The 27,493-nt window shown below is 40.7% G+C and overlaps 1 protein-coding gene across 1 annotated transcript; it reads right to left on the reverse strand.

The window, feature by feature from the left end:
* Positions 1–667: 667 nt before the first annotated feature.
* cd82b (CD82 molecule b) lies at positions 668–25,742 on the reverse strand. The gene is made up of 9 exons (XM_061774835.1): positions 25,585–25,742; positions 22,163–22,235; positions 20,050–20,122; positions 13,097–13,221; positions 8,975–9,049; positions 6,389–6,487; positions 5,087–5,260; positions 4,340–4,423; positions 668–1,964 (listed from the first exon to the last, which is right to left on the reverse strand). The coding sequence occupies exons 2-9, from the start codon at positions 22,223–22,225 to the stop codon at positions 1,887–1,889; spliced, it is 771 nt and encodes a 256-aa protein (XP_061630819.1). The 5' UTR covers positions 22,226–22,235; positions 25,585–25,742; the 3' UTR covers positions 668–1,886.
* Between the last annotated feature and the right edge of the window lie 1,751 nt (positions 25,743–27,493).

Below are 27,493 nucleotides of genomic sequence, written 5' to 3' on the forward strand. Positions count from 1 at the left end.
TTTTTAAAATATGCTTGGCATGTCTTCAAACTGAACCAATTTCGTAGCCACATTTCGAAGAGCAGCGCTACATGAACATCGGGCTAATGTCTAAATGAATTATGATAGTTAGCCATGCTTAATTTTTGCTCAGTATGCAAATAATTACGCAGTGTCACAGCTGTTGTTCATAGCCTCAAATACGATCCGAAGTAAAATGATTAGAATTCAGCCTGGCCAGATGCTGATGTGCTGAATTAATGGAGGTCTCTTGAGAGAGCAACGATGGAGCTGCATTTAAGTGCCTTTTTAGACAGTCGAGTTGTTTTTCGCTGGTCATTCACAGGTGAGCAATTTCCTTGTGCCCTGTTGGAAATAAAGAGGAACCATCCCTCCATAAGGATGAGAGCACTTAAGAGGAGCATTATTCTATGTAAAGGACATTATTGCTGTTATCAGTGATTTGGTCCATTCACATAGAAGACATAATTCCACTGGGGGGGGGGTATCGGAGGGGATGTTATAAGCTTCATTCTTATACTGATGTAGACTCTTTCAGATCACATTATTGCAAGCTATACTATTATACTTGCGCTTGACCCATTTTTCTGCCCTAGTGTATAGTGCCATCTACTGGTCTCCACCGATACAACCCTGGACACACAAAAAATGAAACAAAACAAGCACATAGTCGTGGATTCACGTTTAATTCTAGTTTTCCATGGTAACAAAAATACAAAATTGTTTTTTCAAATATGGCATAAAACTCCACGTACAATTTCTGAACTGCTGTTTTACTTTCAAAGCGTTAAAAAAAGGATTCAAAACAGTGAAAAGCCTTCATCTTAAGTTAAATTAATGTTACAATTTGGCAGAAGAAACAATAACATATTTGAAATGGATAAACGCAAAGAACAGCAACATTTAGAAGATCACAATACTTGTCTGAAATGAACAAAAAAAAAAAAGTTGACAAAAGAGTCCATGTACGTGTTAATACAAAGACAAGTTGGACATTTCTACCTGAGGAAAAAAAAAAATATATGTATCTTAGAAAGCAGGGGAAGGTCAGAGTCTATAGAGTCGATTGTCAGTTCACTAACTGTGCTAAAAATGACCCTTTTAAATGTGTTAATGGGTGTCAATTCTTCCATGAAAAAGGCATATCAAGCCTCTTCCTCTTTCAGCAAACCCATAATACAGCGAATGGCACCCAGACAGACACACTCAAGACAAAGGCTGATTCTGTGATGCCAAGCATGTACGAGGGTGGTGGAGGATGTTGGGAGTAAACTGGAGTGGCGCGGGACTACGAGGAATTGGCAACGGATGCAAAAACCTCCGCCACAGCGGCCCTGCCCGAGGTTTTTCTCGTCCACCCGGTGTCAGTGGAAATAACAATTGCAGGATCACAGAGCAGGATTATTTCACACGCGCCCATTCATACCTTCTCATCTCCCACTTGTCTCAATGCCCCGAGGTGAGGAGAAGTCTCGGCTGCATCAAATCTGACTAAAGTGCTCTCTCTCTTTTCTATTCTGTTAAGCGCTTCATTGAAGTCAGCGGAAGTAAACACCAAAGAAAATACAAAAATCATACCCTTACCTTAGCGTTTGTATCCCCCCCCCCCCTCCCACACACAAAAAAAAAGCTCTCACAAAGTCTCCTTTAAACATAATATTTATAATAAGACAACAATAACTTGTGAACTAGAGCCAACAAGTGCGTCACTATCGTGTTTGCGGGTGTGAGAAATCTGCACAGCAATAAAGGCAGCAGACAGCTGCCTTCATCTGTGTGTGTGTGTGTGTGTGTGTGTGTTTGTGCGTGTGTTTGTGCGCCCATAAGAATGTGAGATGGGGAAGGAGTCAATCCACGTACACGTGCATGAATGTGTGAGTTGTACATCAGTACTTGGGTACTTTGGTGTAGTCCTCCTGGACGACACTCTTACACAGACACATGGACAGGATCATCCCAAGCAGCTGTGTGTGGGGTGGGGGGGGAGGGGAGGGGCGGGGGGCAGAAACAGTAACAATTTAGTGAAGTGGGTTGAAATGTAATGTTCCACACTCCTCCAAGTCCCACCCAGTATGACAGCGTGGATCATTCCGGCAGCAGCGGGGTTTTTGTTTTGTTTTGCTTGTGTTTTATACTAAAGGTCTCCCCCCTCTTCAGTTACAAAATGTCATTTACTTTTTGACATCACTGCCAAGTCTAACTCCGATTCATTTGTTTAGAGCTTGAAAATAAATAAATAAAATAAAAGAGCCATCGTCATGTCTTCTAATAAACATGTTCTGATCATTTTAGTGTGTGGCTAAGTTTACACAAGCCCTAGACCTAATTTATATAACAGTGACGTTAGCATTGACGCAATATCATCGACCAATGAAGTTGGTGATTTGATGTTGCCATGGCATCCATCCATCCATCCATTTTCTGAGCCGCTTCTCCTCACTAGGGTCGCGGGCGTGCTGGAGCCTATCCCAGCTGTCATCGGGCAGGAGGCGGGGTACACCCTGAACTGGTTTCCAGCCAATCGCAGGGCACATAGGAACAAACAACCATTCGCACTCACAGTCATGCCAACGGGCAATTTAGAGTCTCCAATTAATGCATGTTTTTGGGATGTGGGAGGAAACCGGAGTGCCTGGAGAAAACCCACGCAGGCACGGCGAGAACATGCAAACTCCACACAGGCGGGGTCGGGGATTGAACCCGGGTCCTCAGAACTGTGAGGCTGACGCTCTAACCAGTCGGTCACCGTGCCGCCGTTGCCATAGCAATGAAAGACAATTTTTTCTTCCTATTGTAACATTCCTATGACTCAGACCCTTTTATCTTACTGTAACATTTATTGTACAACGGCCCTCGCATATTCACGGTTCCGCTTTCGCAAACCTATTTTACCCTGTTATTCACAATTGTTTGGATTGTGGCCCCAAAAAAAAATAAATAAATAAAATTTTAAAAAATCAGAAAATTATATTTGTTTCTTTTTGTGTCAAAATATTGTGTACAGTATGATAGTAGTTGTATTGCATCTCTTTCACTGAGACGACAAACGCTTAACTGTTGGCCATAAACATCTAACTAGTTGTTTGCTCAAACTTCTGTGACAAAGTTGTTGTGTGTCGGTGGAAGTTACGCCTACATACACGGTCCACTCCCACCCCGACTTGCTCATCCAATCACCAATCTAACAGAAGCAGTGTAAGACTGGCAAACTAGGACTAAACACAGCACCAAAACCAGTGGAATGCGTAAAAACAGCTCAGTGGAAGATCGCTGAGACATCTACGAGCGCCAGTTCATGTTGTGGCTACAGCATAGGACGCAGCGGACTTTCTCACCAGCACAGGCCGCCCCAGGAGTGTTGGCACAATCGATGTTTAACTCCTGTGCTTTATTGTGCGGTCAAATGCTCGTTGCCTTACACTGCACTGCATTTTTACTTTTCACGGCATCATCAAAATTGTTGATGTGCACGTACAGGTACAGTACATTGTGTATGTGTGTGCTTAGCTGTAAGCCGTTTACTGTACTGTATTTTTAAGGGTATAGCAACGTTTGAAGATATTTGTAAGCATTTAAAATGCCATTAAAGCATCCTAGGATTACATAGTTTGTTGTATTTTTAAACTGTTAATATTGGCAATTATAATCACTGTTAGGGGAACACCTATTATTCTTGGTCGGACTCTGTCCCTGTCCCCTACGATAACGGGAGTCCAATGTACGTTTTATCGTGGCTCAGACAGGCCCCAGGTTCTCGCGGAAATCCATTTGTCTTCGTGGATACACCGCTATATCGCATATTGTATTGTATTGTTTTTATTGAATTGTATTCTTCTGAAAGAGCTGTAAATGCTCTACTTCGCAGTACAGGGGGATGTAGTACATAATACAAAATCAGCTAAATGTAGTATAAAAACAAAAAAAATAGAAATCTGCTAACCAATCTGATTCAGCTAACAACTTTACTTCTTGCATTATCTGATGAATTATCCAAACAAGTGCACATTCTTTCTCACGCATTGCCCATTTTGCAGGTATCCCTCATACTCTATGGCCCTCCTAACATACCTCCACTGTGGAAAATGGGCAACAAGAGCCACACTTCCTGCGATTAAAAAACATTTGAAAATGTATTCGAGGCGAATGTGAGTGCGAGGCTGTACAGGTGGTGTCAACAGATGCCGAGAAGGCTGAATTGTTATGCTGCGGTTCAGATCAATTTAGATGAGATGGTGTGGTGTGGTTCCAGCACAACACATCAAGCCCCCCAGGTAGGATGCAGGAGAGGTGGAATAATGTACTATTTGTTTCAGCCCTAAAATGAGGAGAAAACAGATACCTCCACGACTGCCACTCCGACACACATTCCCAGAATAACTCCACAGTTCTCCAGTAGCCATTTCTCCACATTGGTCATGCACCCCTTAAGGAGACAAGTAGAGAAGAAGCAGAGGACAAAAAGAATTTGTTAGCGTTGGGGGAAAAAAATGTGCGAACACACAGGAGAGATGAATGTAATCCCACCCGGACATGAGCAGAACCCTTTTCAAAACAACTATTGACTTTGGACCCAGTTGCTGAGGGGAAGAATAATACGGCTTAACTGAGCGGAGAACAGGGGACAAAGGAATTTCTGCAACACACAGACCAGTTAATAGCACAGCACACATTTCCTAACATCATCCATGTCGTACAATGCCTTGTGCTCATGTGATGACCACAAAACTAACTAAAATGAGCGTTCAGAATGACTAGTGATTAAAAGCAGACACACATTTCGCTGTAACGAGTTGTGAATGGCACCAAATTAAGAGTGGCGCATATCAGCGGGGAGGTGGGGAAAAAAAATCTACTGTACAGCCCTACGTTATGGTGTAACATGAAGACACTGAGCGTGAAAGGAGAACAACAGCTAGTCATAGCGGATGTACAGGATGGCGAATGGGCCAATGAAAACTGAAGCCAAACATTGGCAAGCGCAAAGCAGCAACATGGAAAAAGCTGAAAAGATCCGGAGACTCAGCAAGATGAAGTCTTTACAAAGAGCAAGAAACCATTGAAAAAACATTGTAGTAAGAGGCTGTACCGTTTCGTAGATGGGAAGTTCTGAGGACAGGTGCTCACACAGGCCCTCGACCTTGATGTCAGTGCCAGGCAAGGACTCATTGCGACAGGAACACGAATAGAGGTACTGGGAGCTGTTCTTGATGAGCATGTTGTCAGACCAGTTGCCAGGACCTGTCCACCCACAGCACTTCATCTGCGACAAGAGGGGAGACGTTAGAGCTGAGCGGGAAGCTGACTATTTCCCGAAGCAAGACAAAAATACATCTCATTTCACTCTGGTTTTCAAGTGCTATTTTCCAAAATTTTAAATGCCGCAAACATAATCCGGGCTTGAAGAAATTAGCAGGTTCGCATTGCAACTTGACATTCAAAATTTCTGAGGCAAAAACTCGGCCGTGGGAGGAGTTTGGTAAGCCCAGGCGACTTTGAGGAAATGCTGGTCCACTATCCGGCAGTCATCATCAACAGCATACAGATACAGTAATCCTCCGCTATAGGACGGTTGTTGCTTCATGGTCCTGCTATACTGCAGATTTGCATTTGTACAATATGTTTTTGTTATCCATTGCGTTTACTCTCTCTCTCTCAATATATTATGTTTCAGCCTGCCACAATATCACATTTTTAGGATGATATATTTTCCCAAAGACTATCACGAAAAACGATAGTATCGATGTTTCTTCGTTTTTATGCCACTGATATAATGATATTATGGAGGATAATAATTCGAGTACATCCTTTTTAACAACAATTAACTTTCAATTCTAAAGAGCACTGAATGTTGGCATTATAAATGTAGAATACATAAAATATCTTCGATAAATAACAAATATAAATAAACCAGACTCGGGCTCTGTTTGCAAAAACTGCACTTAAATACTAAACATTTGGCACATATTGCTTTGTCGTGAGTTGCGGCGGGTGTTAGTTAGCACAATGAAAATTTATTGACTCCAGAAGTAACTCCCATGTCCATTGTACGGAATGATAACCCGTCCCTGACTGGCTAGCACCAAGGAGTCATACTTTTGATCTGCTGTATGTGGAAGCTCTTCACACACGCGCGCACACGCACGCACGGGTCTTAAACCATGAGTCTACGAGCGCAGAATGAATATACTTCATGCGTCCCTGCTAAATTTTGTGCGTCTCAGACGTGAGACGCAAATCAAACGAGATGCCTGATATATTTATTATGTGACATGGAACATATGAAACATGTTGGAATGACTAGGAATGGCGTATGAAATGAGTAGGAACTTAAAAACTGTTTGCAAACTTAACACAAACTGTTCAATTTTGTAATGTGTCATCTACTCACCGTCCTCTGGATGTAGTCCCAAGTGTGCTCTGTGGTTTTGTTCTGGCCGGTGTAGTGGACGATCATGCCTTTTATGATGTTGGACATTTCATGTTTCAGCTAGTAAAGCAATTAAGCACATTCATTAACATTTGCAGCACAATAATCATTTTTAAGAAGAGTATGTAAGTGTGTGTCAACATGTCCACATATAATCCCTTCTGCATGGAAAAGACACAACACGCCCATGTCTTATGTAAACATCTGCGCTAAATGTTTCACTAGGCCAAGCCTCCGGTGTTCTGGGCCTGTCAGGTGCCACGCTGAGATGAAAAGCTGCATAAACGCAGCCCGAGCGTCTGTGTGCAAGATCACAGAGCTGTGGCAGCGTTGCAGCCTTCAGAGCTCTTTTGGAGATACAACCTCACGCTGTTCTGGGAAAAGGGGCACCGCCCTGGCCCTGTGGTTGAGCCTTAAACACGAGGAGCGCAGCCAGGCTCATGGGGACGCAGACACCCACATGCTGGAGAGCAGCAGCAGAGTCCGCAGCCATGTACAGAGAATGAAAGCTCTCAATTGGCTAGGGAGTGTTCAAATACAACACACCCTCCGCACACTGTGCAAACACGCTATGATTAATGGCTGGTTATTATACAGGTATGTGCCAAAAAATTTGAATATCGAGGGAAAGTCAATTTATTTCAATATTTTGTTTCAAAAAGTTAAACTTGCATGTTGTTATTAGTTCACCACACACAAAGTTAAATAGTTCAAGACTTTGTTTCAATTTTGATGATTATGGCAGAAAGACAAAAACTATTTTTTTAAATCCAGTATTTCACAAAATATATAGCATTTCATCATAGTATTTCATGTGACCAACAAAAAATGATCTTAAACACAGAAATGTTGGCCTTCTGAAAAGTGTATTAAGGTAATACATTACTTTGTTGGGCCTCTTTTTTTTTGGGCATGAATTACAACATCAAGGCGACGGAGCATGGAGGGGATCAGCCTTTGGCACAGTTCAGGTGTTATTGTTGCCCAAGTTGCTTTGATATTGGCCTTCAGATCATCTGCATTTCAGGGGTTTCTGTTCCCTCATCTTCCTCTTGACAATACCCAATAATCAATGGAGTTCAATCAAGTACTGTTATTCCATGGCTATTAAATCAGCTGTTGGTAGTTTTGGCTTTGTTGGCAGGTGCCAAATCCTGCTGGAAAATAAAATCATTGTCCCAAAAAAGCTTGTCGGCAGCGGGAAGCATGAAGTGCTCTAAAACTTCTTGGTAGACAGCTGCGTTGACTGTGGACTTGATAAAAGACAATCCTTGCGGTCATCCTTGTCATTTGTGCACCTTTTCTGGCCACATATTCCCCTTCCTCTTAACACTCTGTTAATGTACTTTGATCCAGCGCTCTGAACATCTAGCTTCTTTTGCAATTTCTTTTTGAGACCTTTTTTTCCTTATGGAGGGTGTCAATGATGGATTTCTGCACAACCGTCAAGTCAGCAGTCTTCCCCATGATTCTGTAGCCTACTTAGCCAGACTGATACCATTTAAAGGCTGAGGAAAAACTCTGGTGTTCGGCGTTAATTAGCTGACAAGATTGGGACACAGGGAGCCTACAATGTTGAACTTTGTCATGATATTCTAATTTTGTGAAATCGTTTTTTCCCCCCCGTCTTTCTGCCATAATCATCAAAATTGAAAAATTTCACTTTGGGTGTGGTGAATTAATATAACATACAAGTTTCACTTTTTGAAACTAATTATTGAAATAAATGGGCTTTCCCTCGATATTAATTTTTTTTTGTCACAGGTGTAATTCACGGGTGGCTAGGTGGTTAATCTGGTTAATGCTGCTTCTGGTCAAACAGTTTAGCCAATGAAATTATGTCGCACTTCATCTATTTTTGGGCAATTGCCTCTTTTGCTTTGACAGTTTTGCTTGCAGGTCGCTCACATTTTAAGGGCCAGTTTGATACATTTTTATTTCATTACAACACTCATGCTTTTTGATGCCGTGCTGAATAACAATAATAATAACAATAATAATTTCTATTACACTCTGATCTGATCTCACGTTCATTCACTCATTTAAATGGCACAACAAAAACGTTCCAAGCAAGCCATTGTGTGGAAGCTCTCCCCTGCAGGGGGCACTGTGCTCTCAAAGACTCGGTCATTATTGTTCTCACAGGGCAACGTCAGACATTGTATCAGATTAGGCAATTTATAAATACTTGACATGGATATATTTAACATTACCATCTAACAGAAAACAAAAAGTTGGGTGAAGGTGTGATGATAAAACACTGCAGTATTTTATACCACTTCACTACCCACATCATCTGGCCTACTAAAAGCCTCCAATGTCACATTAGTCAAAAAAAAAAAAAAAAACAGCCTGTGACTTTCCACTTGTTGAGCTATGAAACAGGTTTCACCACAGGAAGCAGGAGGTTTATGCTCACAGCTGTGACATGAGGAAGCAAAAACACCCGGCAGGCCACATCTGCATCAATGTGAGGAAAGGTGGTGGGCATAATTCTAAGTAGGTTAAAAAAAAGACGGTAAAAGAACACAGAACAGAGTGTCTCACCCGATCTCTTTGGAAGTAGATGAGAACTCCAGCAGTCACTTGGGCGATAAGGATGAGCAGAAGGCAGGTGAAGTACTGTTGGGGATGAACAGAATGAGAACAACGTTCAAACAAGAACTCTTCAGCAGCCTGGCAGCGCACAAGTAAAATTACAATCAAGAAAACCAATGAGGTTTAAACACACTGTCATACATTCTTGTTAATCTTCACAATGCTGTTTTAGACATTATGTCTCAGGTCTGGTACATTTGTGTGATTTTTGGGAGGTCCTGTGGCAGCTGGTCACTGTCACTGGGAGAAGTAGGTCACAGCAGATCTACAATTAACCCTCAACAGAAGAGGCCACATACACAATCCTATCATACATTACCATCTTACTGGCTTTTATCCCCACCCCCACCCCCACCCCTCCGTCAGTCAACACAAGCTGCAAACCCCCCCGACCACACTTAGTAGAGATGCTATTTGCTTTAATGTCAGCAGCAATTTGTCATGTGGCCTTAACCAGCCGTGGCCCAATGGTTAAGATCATCGCCTGCCACCGTGCGGGACCTAGGTTCAAAACCCCGACTGGACCATCCGCCAACATCCCCCGGACTCACGGCTGTGTTGTCCTTGAGCAAGACACTGATACCCCGAAATGCTCCCCGGGCGCTTCAGCTGCCCCCTGCTCCAGTGTGTTCCACTAATGTGTATGTGTTCACTGTGATGGGTTAAATGCAGAGAACAAATTTCGTGTGCATGCATGCATGCATGCATGCATGTTCATGACAATAAAAGATGATTCTTCTTCTTCTTCTTCTGAAGCAGGTGCAATTACAGGCATGCTTCTTGCAAGGAAATGTGCAGCTTCGATTCTAACAATAGCTTGAAATAACAGTAGAGAACACCACTGTGGGGATGATTAACTACTGTGGTCAATTTGGGGATAGGGAGCAAGGGTTAAGGCGTTCTTCTATTTCGGTCTCGGACAGAAATGCAAGGGAATTACGGGAAGTTCAGATGACTAACATGACTTGCTCAGGCTGACCATGGATGCTCATGGAGATCACTTTCACCCTGCCACCAGACCACCATTGGCTTTGTCATACAACAAAAACTATTTTGTTTGCCGTGTGATCATGACTAAGCTGCGGTCACGCGTTAAGACATTACATGAGTTTCACATTTGAGGTTGGTGTAAGAAACCAAAAATAACATGCAAATAGGAGAGTTAGCATTACATCAACTATTTGCTGTTGTTGCTTAGTTGTTGTTGTTGTTTTTTTTAACATTACTACCGGCATTACCAGATAACTAGCAACCCTTTATTACCCAGTGACTGCTTTTCTCAATGTCTTAATGTCTCAAAAGTGTTCTCTGTCTGTTGTCGTACTAGAGCGGCTCCAATTACCAGAGACAAATTCCTGTGTTTTTTGGACATATTTGGAAAATAAAGATGATTCTGATTCTGACTTTGAATGGGTTGGCAGAATCGCTCTCTGAATATTCTAAACTAAAGAGTTTTGTATAGTTGAGTAGAATAATAGAAGGCTTTCCATAGTGGAGGTCTGCGTGGATTTATACCTTATCTTTTTGACACTAGAAACTAGATCAGAGAGAATGAACAGCACCTCTACCGGTCGCAGCCACGTACTGCATTCCCATTTTGGCCCAATTTCACAGCATCCATGGCAAACCTTTAAGGATTGTGTTTTAATGTCATTTTAAAGGATATCCAAACAAGGATGTTTCCCTGCTGCTAGTCAATCAGAACTTAGTGGGAACTGTACAGTTATGTGTGACAGTTTCATGGCTCGAATTAAGTGGTTTCGCATTATTCACTTTCAATTACTTTCTCAAAGTAGTATAAATAATCATTTGAATACATTTTGACACTTTACACTTTTAATTTTGAATAATGCGTCAACAGGACTATTGCAGGTTTCCTCTAAAAAAGGTGGATTAAAACTAGACCAATATTTTGCAATTTTCCATGTTCTTTACACAAATAATTAACTGATTACAAAAACATTTAATACATAATGAAATGTATTTGTTGCATTATGTGTACAGCGTGTGGAGAATCACCATTCCCTATCATGTTGACCCAAGGACAAATGTGCACAATTTTTTAAATATCGCCTTATACAGTGCTATGAAAAAGTATTGGCCCCTTTCTCAAATTCTTACATTTTTGCATAGTTTCCCCACTTTAATTTTTAAGATGATCAAACAAATGTAAATATCAGACAAATATAACCCAAGTGAACTTAAATGTTGTTTTAAAATGGTGATTTCATTTATTAAAGAAAGAAAACTATTCAGCTACCTGGTCCTGTGTGAAAAAGTAAATACCGCCCTTGTTAAATAATGACTTAATTGTGGCTAATCACAAGTTTTGGTTAATTTTCACTGGTCACACCCAAGCCTGATTACTTCTAGATCTGTTCAATCAAGAAATCCCTTAAACAGAATCTGTCACGACAATGATAAGTGGGACAACAGATCTAAAAAAAGCTGCAACAAAATGACACCATCCAAAAAATTCCAAAACAGTCTAGAAATAAAATCATTTACATCAGGCCGTTAATGCTTGAAAACCCTGCTGAGGATAGCCCAACCAGTTATTAGGTTTAGGGGGCCATTACTTTTTCCACAAAGGACCAGGTAACTTTAAATTGTAATAAATGAAATCATCATTTAAAAACAGCATATTAAGTTCATTTTGGTTATATTTATCTGATATTTACATTTGTTTGATGATCTTAAACATGAAAGTGGGAAAACTATGTAAAAATAGAAGAATTTGAGAAGGGGGGGCAAATACTCTTTTCACGGCACTGTATGAAAACCCAGATAAGTGAATGTTCCATAAAGAAAGTCGCAAATTATAAGATAAAACTGTTCAAAAGTCAATGGTCTTTGATGTATCAAAAATGTACCAATATGAGTGTAACCTTGTCAAACACAAACTAAACTAATGGATTTCACCGCAAGGTGGCACTTCGAAGTCATATTTGGAAAAATACTGTATGTCACATTTGAGACAGCGGCAGAATGACACAGAGAGACCCAATCAAAAGTGTCGGCTTTAGAAGGAAGTGATATGAAAAATTAAAAAATCTGAGCTTTTGTAGCTATTTTTCAAAAAAATTGTAATCATGGAAAGTTGCAAAAGCAACTGTTATTTAATTACATTTTTTTCTCAGTACTGTAATGGATTGCAATTACATTAAGTATGTAATTTAATTACATAATCAAGTGATGTAATTAGTTTCCGTATTTTCCGCACCATAAGGGGCACCGGATTGTAAGGCGCAGTCTCAATTACGGGGTCTATTTCTGTACTTAAGCCATACATACATGCTAAAACAAGGTAACGGAAGCAAAATAGGGAGTTTGGTTGAACTTTATTCTACTACGCATTTAAAAATACACTCACATTAGTTTCTGATCAATCTTTTGTCACAAATCCATCATCTTCTGTTTCTGAATTGAACAGCTGGGCAATTTCGCCATCAAACATGCCGGGTTCCCTCTCGTACTCGTCGGGTCAGTCTCGTTGCCGGCTGACTGTTCAGCAATGATTCCGGCTTTCGCGAAAGCTCGTACAACAGTCAAAGCAGATACATTAGCCCAGGCATCCGCAATCCATTCGCATATGGTGGCGTAACTCGCCTGGCGCTGCCTCCCAGTCTTAGTAAAGCTGTGTTCGCCGTCTCTCTTTGAATTGTGCCTCGTAAGCATGTCTCTTCGCTGATGCCATTTTCGGGGGTCCTTAGCCAAACAAATGTTTTGCAGTATACCTACCGGAGGCATGGCGGAGGTAAACGTACGTACTCTACGTAATGTTCTCTAATTGGTTTATCACTGCCAGCGTACGTAGGCTACGTATTACGTCGCTATGTCGGCAGGAAATGGTCCGACAGTCAATCAAGCAGAGCGCTTACCAAAATCGCACAACAACATTTTTACAGATTTTGGAATGCAGTGCACACATAAGGTGCACCGGATTAAAAGGCGCACTGTCGATTTTTGAGAAAATTAAAGGCTTTTAAGTGCGCCTTACAGTCCGGAAAACACGGTACTTCCCAACAGTACCCATTAGTGTCTGAGCTCCAAGTAAATGCAAATGCTCACCAGACCAAGGAGACAACGAATTTCGTAGATGGCTCCAATGCAGCCAAAGAAGCCCATGGCCATTGATAAGGAACCCACTCCGATGAGGATGTAGGAAGCCACTTTCACCGTGTCGGACGATTCTTCTATAGAAGGGAGAGAAAAAAAACATGAATATACAAGTCGAGGGGGGGAAAAAAACAAGAACACCTCGTTACCTTTTAATCACTTAGTCAGCACTCAAACAGCACACACAAGTTTTTGGGAGATACAGTGCCGTAAAAAAGTATTGGCACCCCCTTCCCAAATTCTTATATTTTTGCATTGTTTCCCCACTTTAAGATCATCAACTGTAAATAATATACAAATATAACTCAAGTGAACATAGAATGCTGTTTTAAATGATTTCATTAATTAAGGAAAAAGAATAGTCAAAGTTACCAGGCCCTATGTGAAAAGGTAATGACCCCCTTGTTAAATCATGAACTGTGGGCTAATCACAAATTTTGGTTAATTTTCACTAATCACACCAAAGCATGATTGATTGTCTCCAGACATGTTCAATTAAGAAATCACTTAAACAGAACCTGTCCCGACAAAATCAAGTCTGACAAAAGATCTCAAAAAGCTGCACCAAAATGACACGATCCAAAGAAATTCCAGAACAGTCGAGAAATAAAGAAATTGGACATCTATCGGTGTGGAAAAGTTTACAAACTCATCTCTAAGCTTCAGGATGCCAGCGAACGATCAGGAGAGCCATTATCCTCACATGGAGAAATTATGGAACACTAGTGAACCTTCCCAGGAGTGGCTTGCCTACAAAGATTACCCCAACAGAACAGCAATGACTCATCCAGGAGGCCACAAAGGATCTCAGGACAACTTCTAAAGAACTGCAGGCCTCCCTTGCCTCAGTTAAGGTCAGTGTTCATGACACAACAATAAGGAAGAGACTGGGCAAAAATGGCACCCATGGCAGTGTTCCAAGGCAAAAACCACTTGAACAAAAAGCACATAAAGGCAGGTCTTATTTTTGCAAAAAAAATAAATAAAAATAAATTTAAAAAATGATTCCCGAGACCTTTGGGAGAATATTACATGGACTGACGAGATGATTAGTTAAGCTTTTTGGAAGGTGTATGTCTCGTTACATCTGGCATAAATGTAGCACAGCATTTCAGAGGAAGAAAAAAAACATCATACCACCAGTAAAACATAGCGGTGGTAGAGTGATGGTCTTGGGCTGCTTTAATATTCGGTACCTGGAACCAGGAATTCTGCTCTTTAACAGAAAATCCTGAAAGAGAATGTTCAGCCATTAGTTGGTGACATCAAACTGAAGCGCACTGCAGCAGGATAACAATCCAAAACACACTGGCAAGTCAACGTTTGAATGGCTTAAAAAAACAAAATGTAGGTTTTGGAGTGGCCTAGTCAAAGTCCGGACTTGAATCCGATTGAAATGGGGTGGCATGAAATTGCTCGAAAACCGTCCATTTCTGCCAAATTCAAACAATTCTGCAAGGAATGGAGATGTGAAAAACTCATTGACAGTTCTAGAACACACTTGATTTCAGTTATTGCTGCTGGCCCGAGTTATTAGGTTTAGAGGGCTTTACTTACTTTACTTTTTCACACAGGGGCAGGTAACTTCAAATAGTTTTATTTCCTGAATAAATGAAATCATTTAAAAACAGCATTTTAAGTTCACTTGGGTTACATCTGTCTGATATCTACATTTGTTTGAGGATCTTAAATATTTAAAGTGGGGAAACTATAAACTGTATGCAGCTACGACCCAAATTTTGCTCTTCTTTTTCTGCTCTAACAACTGAAAAAGCTTAAAAGGTTTCAGCTCAGATGGAGTCCTTACTCACATCATGCAACGCAATTTGATATACCGTATTTTCACAACCATAAGGTGCACTTAAAAGTCTTAAATTTTCTCCAAAATGGACGGGCCGCCTTATAATGCGGCTCGCCTTATGTGTGCACCGAGTTCCAAAATCTATAAATGCTGTGTGATGAGCGCGCCGCTTGACTGACTGGGAGCATTTCCTGCCGACACGCTGCTTATACAGAAGACAGTTTAAAATGCAAGCTGTCAGTTACGCGGAGGAACATGGGAATCGAGCAGCCGCGAGAGAATTCAAGATCAACGAATCCATGGTTCGCAAGTGGATGAAGCAGGAAAACGAGCTTCGCCAAGTCAAGAAGACGAAGCTGAGTTTCCATGGAAACAAGGCGAGGTGGCCCGAGTTGGAAGTCCAACTCGAGCAATGGATTAATGGGCAAAGAACAGCCGGGAGAAGCGTCTCTACAGTCACCATTCGACTGAGGGCAATAACGCTTGCAGAAAAAATGAAAATTGAATATTTGCAAGGAGGTCCGTCTTGGTGCTTTCGTTTTATGAAACGGCGCCATCTATCCATCCGGGCAAGGACTACCGTGGCGGTGCGCCCTATGGTCGTGAAAATACGGTACCAAGTCACACTGAACAAAAAAATGCTTCTTAGCGCAAACAGTTTAATACTTATCCCCCCAAAAACGTTTTTCTAACATGAACAGCCAGCAGAGTGCTGAACCAAGAAAAAATGTGCGGTGAGATGAAGTGATTGCCCTCTTTGGACCGGTGGGTGACTGAAATGGAAAACTGGACGGTTGCAGAGGAGACAAACTGTGTTATCTGGGTTTAAAACTCAAAAACAAACAGCCGTGGAATATTTCCAGGCTGGAACAAACTAGCCAGAATCAGATAATTGACTCCACATCGTTGACAAGAGCCTGGCAGCTCTAGTAGCTTATCCACAGCTACGCTTTGTTGCTTCTTGGCATCCGACAGTGCCATGAAAAAGTGTTGGCCCCCTTCTCAAATTCTTATATTTTTGCATAGCTTCCCCACTGTTTAATATCAAACAAAAGTAGATATCCAAAAAATATAACTGAAGTGAACTTAAAATGCTGTTTTTAAATGGTGATTTCCTTTATTAAGGAAAAAAACTATTCAAAGTTACTTGGCCCTATGTGAAAAAGTAATGGCCCCCTAAATATAAAAACTGGTTGGGCCATCCTCAGCAGCGACAACTGAAATAAAGCATTTTCTATAACTGGCAATGAGTCTTTCACATCTCTTCTTTGCAGAATTGTTTGAATTCAGCAAAAATTGAGGGTTTTCGTGGATGAGCGGCATTTTTTATGTCAAGCCACTGCATTTCAATCGGATTCAAGTCAGGAGTTTGACTAGGCCACTCCAAAACCTTCATTTTGTTTTTTAAAGCCATTCAAAAGTTGACTTGCTGGTGTGCTATGGATCGCTATCCTGCTGCAGAACCCAAGTGCGCTTCAGCTTGAAGTCACAAAACTGAAAAGCTAAACATTCTGCTTCAGGATTTTCTGTTAAAGAGCAGAATTTATGGTTCCATCAATCACAGCAAATTGTGGAGCTCCAGAAGGAGCAAACCAGCCCAAGACCATCACACCACCACCACCATGTTTTGACTAGTAGTACGATGTTTTTGTTCTAAAATGCTGTGCTACATTTACGACAGATGTAATGGGACACACACCTTCCAAAAATGTCAACTTTCATCTCGTCAGGCCACATAATATACTCCCAAAAGTCTTGGGAATCCTTCAGGTTTTTTTTTGTTTTGTTTTTTGCAAAATGAAGACGAGCCTCATCAGTGGTTTTCGCCTTGGAACGCTGCCATGGATGATGCCATTTTTGCAGTCTCTTCCTTATTGTTGTGTCACGCAGGCACGGTGAGAACATGCAAACTCCGCACAGGCGGGGCCGGGGATTGAACCCCGCTCCTCAGAACTGTGAGGCAGACACTCTAACCAGTCGACCACCTTGCCGCCTAAAAAAAAAAAAATAATAATAATAATTTTAAAAATCCTTGTAAAGTTCCAGTTGTGTGTTTCCTCCAAGGCCCTCTTGCCAGGTGTTGCTAATATTCAGGGTGAAATATATTTCACAGACTTCCTGCTGTAAAGAAGACTAGAAACATGGAAATGGTTCAAGTCAGCAGCTGTTGGCCTCTATGCTACACTGTTCCATAATGCATTGTGCCTCACTCCCAGGCAAGTCTCTTCTAAAATAGTTTGGGTGGTTTTAATGAACTTGGGGCATGTGAGAAAGTGGCTGAGAGGTAGGTGAGTGTTTGGTATTGCGGCTCCTTCTGTAAATAAAACCAGATATTTAGCATGCATACACTTGGGAAAAAAAGTGATGGTTGTACCTGAACATACTTGTAATTACACGAAGAAGCTGGATTTCTAAATTTACTCTGTTCAGGATGTTGGAAAATGTGTTTTGCTGGACACTGCCTATGGAAAGTTGTGTGTGACGGAAGAAGAAAATATGGTTTTTGACACCAAAACATTCCCAATGTCTTTTTGCCTCGTGTTTTTGAAGCAGCTCGACATGCCTCTATTTATATAGCGTATAAAGAATGGAAACCAAGGACAAAGAGATCCTGTTTATTGTCCAGCAATGGTGCAACTTCAGAGAACACGATGAATCAATAAACATAACTGTGCAAAACTTTGTTTGTTTGTTTAAGCAGCAAGATACTTTCAGCAAGGTCAGTATTCTATGACAAAAGGACAAATGGGTTGAAAAATGTATGTAGGAGAAGTCACCAAGCCCCATATGAAACAGGATGTCCTTGGTGCAACAGGGAAGAAGGGTCACTACTATCACTGGAAGAACAGATGGATTATCATAACAGTGCTGCCTCTTGAGGGGATGACAAATATTATAATGCGCTAGATGTTTAGACTGATGATAAGCAAACTCCGATTTTCTTCTATGGGCAGCCACAAGACGAAGACAACACTCAACGTGACTTGTTGAGGATACAAGGTCAATTTTGGTTGGTCTTTGTCAATGCTTTAAATCGATGACTCAAGTGGAAATGAATTTAAACATACAGTAGGTATGTGCATTGCTTCAAAATGCTCGACATTACTATTTACATGGTAAAGAACATTCAGACTAACGTGCAAACACAGGTAACACACAAAGTATCTTAAAAGAAATGTTATATTTACCTTTCAAACCATGACAAGGGTAGACAGTAAATTTATAATTTAGAAGCAAAGGAAACTTTGGTCCTCTAAGCAAAGCTACATCTGGAACGAATATAGCAAAAGCATAGATGTCGAGATTTATACTAGACGACTTTTCATCCTGGTTTCCTATCAGGCAAACCTATAATTTTGTTTCATTATACTTTCTAACATTGTTGTCTATCATTGCTCTGATAACGCTTCTGTTTGCAACTCTGTGGAAGCTTTGGTTCCTTGGGTAGAAATAGAACTGTGACAACATCAGTGGGGGAGTGAGATTGTATTGAGAGCTGGTGGGTTCAAGGTACAACTCCAAATGGAAATAAGGTGTAATTCTCTGTCATAAGACTTAATTAAAGTGAAGTTTTGAAATAGTGAGCTTTTCACTCGGCGGACTGTGTTTTGTACGGTGGCCTGGAAGTGCAAAACAATATAAATTGTGAAACACTTTTACACTTCAGAAAACAAATGAACAAAAGCCAAAACACTTTTACATTCCATAAAACACATTAACAAAAGCAGAAAAACTTTTACAAAAGATGAAACAAATGAAAATTGAGAGAACCCGGAAAAGGAATGTCCAACATTAGGAATCCAGCGCATTTTCCTGGAAGGACACACCCTGCTCCAATATTACTGGCTCCAAGACACGCGCCGCTGCACTATGATTGGCTGCTGTATCCCTGTAGAACACGCTCTACTTACTGGTTCCAGACAGTAAAAGAAGTATGTGACTTGTTAAGTGTGGCGGGGTTAATATAAATTCCATTAACCCTAAAGCCTGTGGAACACTGTGCAACGTGGTCGCACCCCACTGGACCGAACCATCGCATAAAAGTAAGAGTTGCCGATGCACCCCCACATATTGAGCAATTGTATATATAGACACCCTGAACAGCGAGCCTGTATAGGCGTTTGATGCTGTATATAGAATATATTGTACTTGATCACATTTCTTAAACCATAAAAAATAGATTAAGGAGAGAGGATGCTGGCGAGAATTAAAGGGAAAGTGTAGATATTTGAAAGGAATCTGGCGGCTCCATTCATTTGAACGTACATTCTGGTTACAAACTTCACTTTTTCATGCACAGGCGCATTATACATTATGAATATAGGTTAGTATTGAGTTAAAACAACATTTGATGTTTTACATACTATTTATATGGGTTGAGCCGCGGCAACGCGGCGGCACGGCTCGCAAACCCGGAAATGTATTTTCACCGTAGGGGAAAGCTTCCGTGCATTTTGATTGAATGTAAAATGGCACGTGGAGACGCCGTGCAATGATGATTATAATTTTGAATCGCGTCAAAACCAGTGGCCGACAGATGAGCCGCTCAAGGAAACAGTGGCCAAACCACACACACTTCCCCATAGTTCAGTCTGTTTCTGTCAAATGGGACATTCCCTTTCCAGGTTGTCTCAATTGTAATTTGTTTCGTGCTTTGTACTACTGTTTCTGCTTTTGATAATGTGTTTTCTAGAATGTAAAAGTGTTTCGGCTTTTGTTCATTTGTTTTCTGAAATGTGAAAGTGTTTCGGCTTTTATTAATTTGTTTTCTGAAATGTATTAAGTGTTTCACAATTTGTTATATTGTTTTGCACTTCCAGGCCACCATAGTTTTGTGTTTTTCTAACAACTGTGACATTTAATGGCCTGAGGAAGTCATCATGTTTCAGTTGTTAGGCGCTTTTTGGGATCTGGTGTGAACATTCCTATATGGTTGCTCTGCAATAAGCCTCTTGGGAGGTGGTCCAAATATGTTGCACAGAGCAGGCAGTCTCCTGTCAGCAGAACTGACAAAGGTCAAATGTGCTGAATGTTTATAGAGCATTATCACACCAGCAGGTGGCAGTTGGAAGGCGAGCATGTGTGTGTGTGTTAAGGCACTTACGTAGAACAGCAATGAAACTCTGGTTATCAAAGAGAACCCACAGTCCAAAGCCCATGATCAACGCCCCAAAGACCTGTGAAAGTACATAGAGAAGAGTCAGCAATCACAGTCTAAAGTTAAAATGAGATAGCTGTTGTGCCTTCAACAGAGGCAACTTTTGTTATGTACCCAGTTACATCTGGGATAATCCAATTCCAAAAAAGAAAAAAAAAAAAGGCTGGGAACAGGACTAAGAGATCCATAAGCTACACAAGATTCATTGCCTTCTTATTCCAGCTGTGATGTTGAGGTACCACTGTGTAGGATTTACAAACACCAAGTGTATCAAATTCGAGTAATCCAAAACCGCTATCACAGCAGGTCTTACTGTGATGTTTCCATATGCTCCTGTGCATTCACCAAGATGTAAGGTACAGAGTTGTGTGAGAGCAAAGAAGCTGATAGTTTTAAAAACAAAAGAAACTGTGGAACATAAGAGTTTGTGACAAAGAATAGCTCCAATTTGAAATAGACAGCAATTGTGCATTACCCACTGAATATATTTAATGGATAAACAAGTTATAAAACTCATCATCATCATTTACTTTCTACCTCTCAGCGTATTGGTAATATTACCGATTCACTTTCCCATCTGGTAAATGTTAATCCAAAATGTAGCATCTGTAAGTAAATCACAGTCCCATGCTTCACTGCCTGTTAATCCTGAACCACTGTACTACATATCTGGATAAATACAACATACCAAGTACATAAAAATACTTGACACATTAACCTCTAATCTGCAGTCCTGTCAATTGTATAAACATGGTACTGGATTACAGACTATCCATCCATCCATTTTCTGTACCGCTTATCTGCACTAATGACATTATCAACATGTTCCATTTCTACCATAATGATCCCTTGAGCAGAATACTGAGGATTTGTGTGCAACAGCCCCAGAAACCTCTGGTAAACCACTAATGAGGTCATGAGGTTCAAACCCTGTATGTGCTGTTGATGATCCTTGTTAAACAGTTGAGGGTCACAGTGTTGGGGGAAAAGAAACAATAGATAAGTACATGTGGAGCCCCTACCCAACACATGAATAGTAATTACAGCCCTGGTTAAGAGGTGTTCATTTAGTAAGACTATTGAGCCCCCGGCGGTCATCATTAGCCCACCAGTTCCTGGCTTCCGCTAAAGTGTCAACTCAGATAAACGACGACGCACACTTCGTACGAGGCACATCAAAAGCTTTCTTTCAGGAATACCACCTCATTAGAACAGTCCAGAAGTAGAGTCCTTTTTCAGTCTTGTTATATCTGACCCTGACATCACTAGGGTTGGGCATTGTTTGAATTTGAGCGATTCCGGTTCCGATTCCACACAGTTGTGCTCATATGTTTGATTACCCAAGCAGAATTTGTAAGATGGGTACAATTCTTTATTTCACATATTCTGCCAGGGTATGTAAACTTATCAGCACAAATGTACATAGATGCAGTTATACGTACCCCTGTCATATTGGTATGAAAGTGTAGGCTACACATTTTTTATAACCACTAGGTGGAGGTGGCATTTTGGAATGAAAGTGTACTTGCCCCTATACCCATGTATAATGTGCACTATTGATTTTTGACAAAAAAAATTGGGGGGGGAGGCCGGGAGGATGCACATTATACACGAGAAATTACGGTACTTTTTTGTCAACTTCAGCATTTTTACCCAGGTGAGCTATGTCTGCTACTCCAGGACTACATCTCCCGCTATGACTACATCTGTGAAGGAGTCTTCTAAAGCCTCCAATAACCCAAGAAAATGTCCCTAGTTGCTTTTTTGGAAGGTCTCAGGGGCCTCTGAATACTAGCTAAATACAGTCAGTTAGAAGAAGAAGAAGAATCATCTTTTATTGTCATGAACATGCATGCATGCACACAAAATTTGTTCTCTGCATTTAACCCATCACAGTGAACACATACACGTTAGTGGAGCACACTGGACAAAGTCAAGTTGGCAACACTCCACACAGCATAACACATGCTAAACAGAAGTAACGATAAACCGTTTCATCCCTAGTGAACACTAAGTCAAGCAGGACCAAATGTGTGATTGTGAATCGGTCGTTACTTACAAAGAAGATGAGGTTGAAGAGAAATAGAAAGTACTTGATGACGGTGACGCATCCTTTCGCCATGGTTGCGATTCTGCCAGACAGAAGACAGTGCAGTGGTTACATTTAATTTTGTACAGCCAGTGTGAGCATGAAACATAAAAGCACAGCTGGAGAAGAGACAATTGTCCAAAGGCAGTTGCCTTGGAGAAGGTCAAACCGCATGTTAAGAGCAACGAAAAAAACATTCAACGCTCAAGGCTGGGCCTGTGGTATGATGTAAAATTTTGTGATCATTCTGACTAATTTTGAGAGAGAATTTTGTCTTGAGAGAGAATTTTGTCAAGAGATAGCCTAGATCATCAGGAAGGCGCACTGTGGTGAAGAAGCATGCCAATGTAATCAAAAGCAAATGCAAGCTGGGTTTCCTTGTTGCAAAACAGTAAACAGTGTGACTAGATGATGTACAAGCTTGTAAAAGTGGAACCAAAGCCGCCTAAGAATAAAACATTTGAACATGTTACGGTGACATCTGCTTCTCAGCTAGTTTGCTACTCTGCGTCACAGCCACATAAACATGACTGCACAAGTCTCCATGTACGACTGCATCTCAGTAGTTTCCCAATGAGCAATATTTTCCTTTCGAGAAACAGCTGTAGGCCAGACCAACACCACATACAACAGTAGGAACACTTTATGGAGCTCCATGGCAGCAGGACATGAAGGCAGTGCTCCAAAAGTGCAAAGTAAATATTTACCATAGCCAGGTCTTTTCCTTCACTGGGCGCACTCAAAATATAACTAGCCATGGAGGTTTAGATCAGGGGATGTCATCAATCTTTAGTGATTGTGTCTCTTGTGTGATACACTAAGGACAAGTATTCTTACTGCAGAATGCATAGTTGGTTCAGCGAATACAAAACAAATGACTTGTCAATGTGTTAATCTAGAACCTGGCATGCCAATCATTACTTTTTTAAATGAGAGAGACAATAGTAACTGTCTGGAAAAGGAAATCATTTGATGTTCTTTTAATGAAGAAATTGTTAGCCTCATAGCATAATTGCCAAAGTCATTTTTACTTGACTGTCACAATATCAATTAAGTTTTGACTAAAATTGCTGCTATGGTAGGATCCAAACTAAACCCTTCATGGGTCAACATTTTTGACAAGCTTGTGGTTTTGCTTTGAATTTCAGCACCATTGGCTGTGATCATTTACTGACTGGTCATAAATTTCATCCATTTTCCATACCGCTTATCCTCACTAGGGTCACGGGCGTGCTGGAGCCTATCCCAGCTGACTCTGGGTGAGAAGCAGGGTACACCCTGAACTGGTCGCCAGCCAATCGCAGCTAATAAATTTCAGTAGTGAAATATGTCAGAAAACACATCAGAAAATGTGTACTTTGTTGTGGAAACAAATCTTGTATTTCGCTATAAAACATTTGGACCGGATGACTCAAATGGCAACAATTTTGTGCTGAGCCCTAGCGCAACAAAGCCAACACCATATAATTGATAAGTCATGCAAGAATATAATCCTTAAAGAAGATTTTATTTGTGAATTGATGGACCGCGGTCGTGTAGATTCAAGTACAGTATCATAACGCAACAAATTAAATAGGTTACGGTGTAGCTTTCCACAATGAGAGCAGAGCACAGAAAGGAAATGACAAACCTGTTAGTTTTTACCACATCACTAGTACTTAAGGCTGGAGATGTGGCTCATGGTTCAATTCTAAAGGGACCTTTCGTCCATTCAGTGGCCATTTCAGTATCAAAAACAATCATCTGAGGAAAATATGTATTTTTATGAGCATTTGTGATTTTTTTCCCAACAATTCCGCTGCGCTTGTGTTAAGAATTGAATTGTTCCCCAGCCCTGTACTACAGGCAGTGTGAGTGGCAGATGTCTAATGGACCAACCATGGATCAAAAACAGCCCTGAAGGCAACGGGCCTAGACCTACCTCCAGCCACCGCTGTGATATCAATATCTGGCTCATTTAAACATCTGTTAAATCGGTCTTCTGGCATGACCCTCCTGCACTACTTTGGTAATAAAGCCTTTAACATGGCCAGATAATATTGCTTTAACCTCTACATCAACACAGGATGTAGTTCTTTATCTTCATTGACGTGGGGATTTGGTAGTGCAGTGGTTCACATAGCAGGTAACTAAGTCAACTGAAATATTCCAGCTTTCCTGTGACCCTAAACAGGATGAGTGCTAGATAAAATAAAAATTTTAAAAAAAGGATGGATAGATGTGGATGATACAGGACCATACAGGTAAGGACAAAGGCTTCTCTAGTGATATCATCAGAAGGTTATTTTAAGTGTGTGATGTCATGGTATATTTCGTCTCGACAATGATTCATCATGAGTAAGAGGGGGCTCCCAGTTAGCATCTGAGATTTTGAATGGGTTTTGCCACGACAATCTCACACCATTTAAAAAACGAAACGAATACTGATTTAGATTGCTCCTCTGAGTCTGCTGGTCAGCCAAAATGCTGAAGAAGGGGGAAAACAAACAAAAAAAACCCCTACTGAAATAGTCAGCATGGGTTGCTGTGTTGTAATTGCTGTTGCCACAAAGGAAATGGGTGGGTAGTACTGTAGAACATGTATTGTCAAAACAAATTGTTTCCCAAACCACCTTAGCCTTATTTGCCAAGCCACTCTGTAATAAGGCACCTTTTTTTCTTTTGCATTTAACATGCCTGTTGAATCAAGAGTACACACTCACCTCCCACAAATCTGCATCTAATGGCAGTCAATGCAAGAGCTGTGTGAACGAGTGTTTTGATTGATTTATAATTTAATTATACTTTGTGGTGATATAAAGCAGTAATACTACTAAATGAGGCCCATTTAAAAAATAAAAAAAAAAACAACCAAAAAACGGTACGATACAATCCAGTTCTACCCACTGCAAAATACAATAAGCAGTTAAAAGCATCTTTCTCAAGTCATTTTTTTAAAAATATATATATAATAGGTAGGACACATTGGATACAGCTAGTTGACTGGGTATCATGTGGTTAGGGATAGTAATATAATACAATATCGTGCCCAGTAAACGTACTGCTGCCAAACTTAAATGGTTTGTAACCTATTTTCAATGTACAACTAAAAAGGTATGGAGCATCAAAAACCTAATTGCCATTTCACAATGTCTACGTAGTTTATTCAATGAGACTTCAAAAGTGGGCCTACGTTAACTTTAAATGAACTTTCATAAACCTTGATTCGGGTTACATGAGCTTCAAGTTTCTAAAAGGAGATTATAGAAGAAAAACGCCAAAAATGTTTCACAAACCAATTTGAAGCGTCAACATTTTTAGATTGGGACAAAAAAAAAAAAAAAAAATGCGGCAAACAAACAGTAAAACAGTGCACGTTTAAAACCATATCAACAATATGAAGGCACACTTACTGTACTTGGTTTCTTTCCGCGGTGGTAGAAATTCACCGAGTTTTGTCGAGTGTCTTCAAACAAGCGTGTAACTCCAACGGGTTGCTAGTTGAGAACGTTTGTGACTGTGTGCGCGCGTGCGTGGGAGTGTGTGTTCTGAGAAACGAGTTCACCCACTCACAGAAACACCCCCCCCCCCCCCCGCACGGCTGGCTTGGTTTAACCCACTCCTGTCCATTCACTGCCATGGAGCGAGCAGCACTACGCATTCCATATGGACATCGTGTACATGACTAGAAAATTCATAGATAATTCAATTAAACATGCATTCCATGCCAATTTCAACTGTCACCGTACTAAAAAAAATACAAAATATATATTTTTTTAAAAACCTTGATTCTTTTTAATAGACATCATCTGAGTTCCTCGTTAGTATAGCGCACAGCACAGATATGAAGACCAGATGTAGCCAGAATAGCAGCCTGGATAACCGACGTGCCTATGTGGCGGCCATGTTGGGAAGGTCGACGTTGCCATCAAAGGCAATGCATGGACATTGAACTCAAGTTGTATTTTGCTAATTTCTCAACCGAATTTCATGAAGTTTTTGTCAGTGCCAAAGCGAGTAATATTAATACAGAGCACTTAAGGGGGGAAAAAAATCCCCCTCCACCAAAATATTTTTTTATCTATGAAAGATTATACCCAGTTCCCTTGTTGTGATTATACAGCAATTTATGCAACCTTGCAAGCTCTGCGAGACCGTAGTTCGATTCCCTGACGGTGAGATGTCCCTTTTTGAAGGAGCTCATGAATGCTACCCAATGTTGTAAATACCTTCCCGTAGCGTCGGAGAAATCCCCATTAGGCCAAGCGGCATTTTAAATGGTTTTAAAAGTCTTATTTTGTATACTTGATTTTTTTTTTTTTTTATTATCTTTTAAATTTGGCAGTGTTGTCACCAACACTTCTGTGGTGTGTCAAATGTAAGACATTTATTTGCACTTTACAGGGATTTGAGTGTGTTCGAAAGCCTAAGTAACTAAGTTATTTGAAGAAAAACACTTTTAGGCCATAAATATAAAAGAATCCACATGGAAAAGATGAAAGTAGAGGAGTAAACGAGTATGCTTTATGCTGCGTAACCTCAAAACTGTACAAAAGTCTTAGGCCACCATTAGATTTGTTTATGTAAAACCATAATGATGATATGTATAACTAGAATGCCACTAAGTAGAGCGAAGACCACGACCAATGCTGAACCATGACCAAAAGTTTGTTTGTTTGTTTGTTCATCTGTTTGTTAATTAGCAAACCACTTCCTGGTCCATGCAGGAGAGGGAAAAGCCAGGAGGTGCCTTTAAGATTCTGGAGATTGGACTCAAATGGCTATTATTATTACTAATAATAATGAAATATATATATATATATATATATATATATATATAATTTTAAAAAAATACATTTGAATGGCCCGTTAGTAGTATGTTTACCATGGGGTTTTGAGGGGGGGGGGGGGGGGGGGGGGGGGGTAGGTCTCTGTATGTTAGTGGCAAATATGGTGGGAATGCATATGCACATGGACACGTGGGAGCTTTTTGCCTTTAAACAACCCCCACCACACACATTTCCTGTGTCACACAATCATGTCTTTTCACCCCTGAAAGGTAAAAGGGAAAATGGCAAATAAATATAGCTATAAAATCATGGGGAAGAAAAAAAAAAATAATTGCCAAGGGCTGTTGGTATGCTCGGGTTAAGACATGGAGGTTCAATCAAAATGGGCGGGGGACACACATTGTAAACAGACGGTTAAATTACATAACGGCTATGTTGTTTCTTTGTTGAAACATGTCAAAACTGGGTTGGAGGTTTGCTGTTATGCCCACTTAATGAACAGGACTGCTTTGCGTGGAAGACGTTCAAGGTC

Source organism: Phyllopteryx taeniolatus, chromosome 5, assembly GCF_024500385.1.
Source record: "Phyllopteryx taeniolatus isolate TA_2022b chromosome 5, UOR_Ptae_1.2, whole genome shotgun sequence".
In the NCBI taxonomy this organism is placed as follows: domain Eukaryota; kingdom Metazoa; phylum Chordata; class Actinopteri; order Syngnathiformes; family Syngnathidae; genus Phyllopteryx; species Phyllopteryx taeniolatus.